Raw genomic sequence first — 2,706 nt, 5'->3', positions numbered from 1 at the left:
ATATATTAAAATGGAAAAAAAATTATTCAGTGAAAACATTTTCTTATAAAACTTTATTTTAAGAAGTTTTTCAAAGTTTTTAGTCTGGATTGATTTTTTTTTTTTCCCATTACACAATTTATTCTTTGTTTTCAGCAATAATGGAACAAATCTTCAATTCATTAAATTGTTTCATGTCTTCAGTAACATGATTTCAAAGCTAAAAGCTAATTGCTCGGTGACCCTGAAAGTCAGGCCTCCTCTCTTTCAGCCTCCCAGGCTCCTGTAAATCAGATCCACCTGAGCAGATTATAGAGAATCCTGATTTGCTGGACAGCATCTGCCCTGTGGCTGGGCTGGACCCCCCCAAACGTATCGAGCACTTAATGTCTCCAGCTGAGACAAGGCCCCAAAACCAACAATCTTCTAAAGATAAAGAGAGAGAGCTGGCCCGCAAAAAAGAACAGGAACGTCGCAGACGAGAGGCTGTAAGTAGACTTCAATGTTTCTCATTCGTTAAAACTTCTTCCGATGTTTTTAGTCGTGCTTATTCTGAGGTTTTCTTCTTTTAGATGTCTGGTATCGACATGACCATGCAGCGGGACATCATGACTTCATTTGAACTTAATCTGGACTGAAGGCAGAGGCTGTGAAGTAAAACTCTAAGGTCAAAGGTCTTTGGTTGTCCAGGGTTTTGAGATTAGATGTAATTTCCTCAGACTTGGTAGACACTAATTCAAACTCAAACCTGTCGTTTAGCTGAAAATAAAAAGTGGATAAATTGAAAAAGGACAGATCTATCCTTCTGTTAGCAAGAAGCTCAAGAGTGCATTAGTGCAAATATCAATTGTTTATAGCACCGTTATTATTTGAACTCGTATTTCTCACCGTTTCACAGTTTATCAAAATGTATGTTGTCAGATGTTCGGTTCTGTTGCTTCTTGGAATTGTCGAGTCCTTTCAGTGGATTGTTTCAATGTTAAGTTCATTTTGTTTTACCCAGAAACCTAGAGTTAAGTCAGAGCGCTGTTTTTTTTTTTGTTTTTTTTTTAACCTCACACCAGCATAATACATTCCCACTGTACAGTAAGGGATCGATATGTGGACTAAGGAAGTGTAGCGCAAATGATTCCTAGCTGTTCATATTAGCTGTTGCTAATGTCTGTGCTAACTGTAAAGATGAAGCAGGCTGGTCGTTTAGCTCTGATTGTAATGCAGTAATGATAATTAGCATATCCTCTAAACCTGTTTGTATATGTTTAAAAAAAAAGGTTTTATTTTAATTAACAAAATAAATCTATTTTCACTAATCAATCTGCTCCCTGATTGAGTCTGATTATTTTTATTATGTATGTAAGTGTTTAGGGGTTTTTTTGTGTTTAGACTCCAAGCTCCCTAAAACACCTGTTAATGTTTCCTGATTCTCTGAATGGTCTGTCTGGGTCAGTAGGAGACACTAAGCCGCATAAAGGACTTGTTCAGGGGAGCAGGGTTAACTTTAGCCTTAAGAGGATTTTAAAGCACCAGACTGAGGCTGCCATCGTAAAGAGCTGCTAATCACAAAGATCACTTTCTGTTGAAGTCGGTCCGGAACCAGAGACATCAGAAAGGTCTTTCTTACCTTTGCTACAAAAAAAAAGATGGAAAGTCCTCTTTTCAGATGGTTTGCGTTTAATTTAATACCAAAAGTTTCCCAGAATCCATGTATTTTTTGTTATTTTTATTGAATTTTATTGAAGCAGCTGGTTCAGTGAAGCTGGTCTTGGACTGACCTGACCTGAACCCCCCAGACTTTACAATAAACCGTAGCTAAAGGCCTACATGCCACAACGCACTGATGCAGTGATGCAGGCTTTTTCTTTCATTAGCATTCTCAGGTCATTTTGTTAATAATTTACATTTGGAGTTTCCGATCATGCTGGTGAAGATTCTCGGTCCTCCAGGTCACGGTCATTCCAAAAAAGTTAAAAAACAATCCACTGGACTTTGTTTCCCGTGTGAAGACGTTTCTCTTCCCATTCAGGAAGCTTTTTCGATTCAAATGTCAGAAATTGAGTTAAAGTTGGTTTAAACACAGGGGTTTAATTAAGTCATTAAACTTTTCTTTTTATTAAGGCCTTAATTGACATTGAAAACGAGGAATTCGGGACATGGCTGCAGCCTGTCGACGGTAAAGATGACCAAGGATTTTGCCGTGAGATAGATATATATATATTGTTGCGCGGATGCCATATTTTGACCCCGATACCATTTGTTTGAAATATGTGTGTGTGTGTATATATGAAGAACTACATACTACTTGGACGTAAAATAATCACCATCATGGCTTTGTCAAGCTGCTGCCTACCTTTGAGAAGCAGGAAAAAGACCAAAAGTGAATCCAGTAGAACTTTTTATTGCCTACCTGGAATGTGTGACAATAGTTGAATTAACTTTTGGCTCTCAAAATGGTATCGGTGCCCTATTTGTTGGGACTCACCGATACGATACCACCATTTTAGTGCTGAATCGAGGCCCCGCCCCATACTGGTATCTGTGCAACACAAATGTGTGTGTATATATAATTTTATATATATATATGGCCGATATCGATACTGATGTTAAAGCTGGACAAAAATAAGTAGTCATTGAAAATAGCAGTTTTGTTATCCATTTCTGACACTTTGAAAAATAATATACTCAAATATATTTTCATATGCTGATGGTAAATGGTAAATGGTAAATGGT

The 2,706-nt window shown here is 37.5% G+C and overlaps 1 protein-coding gene across 1 annotated transcript in view; it reads left to right on the top strand.

Annotated features, from left to right (window-relative positions):
- LOC107091535 (bromodomain testis-specific protein-like) overlaps positions 1-625 on the top strand; it is a 20,269-nt gene extending 19,644 nt beyond the window's left edge. Inside the window, exons 15-16 of the mRNA XM_015385515.1 lie at positions 251-467; positions 552-625. Of these exons, the coding sequence (XP_015241001.1) occupies positions 251-467; positions 552-617 (283 nt within the window). The 3' untranslated portion in view covers positions 618-625. The remainder of the gene's footprint in view (positions 1-250; positions 468-551) is intronic.
- Positions 626-2,706: the final 2,081 nt, after the last annotated feature.

This window comes from Cyprinodon variegatus, unplaced genomic scaffold, assembly GCF_000732505.1.
Source record: "Cyprinodon variegatus isolate N-32 unplaced genomic scaffold, C_variegatus-1.0 Scaffold342, whole genome shotgun sequence".
Lineage (NCBI taxonomy): Eukaryota > Metazoa > Chordata > Actinopteri > Cyprinodontiformes > Cyprinodontidae > Cyprinodon > Cyprinodon variegatus.
The sequence above is the reverse complement of the archived record's forward strand: the minus strand, read 5'-3'. Positions and strand labels throughout refer to the sequence as shown.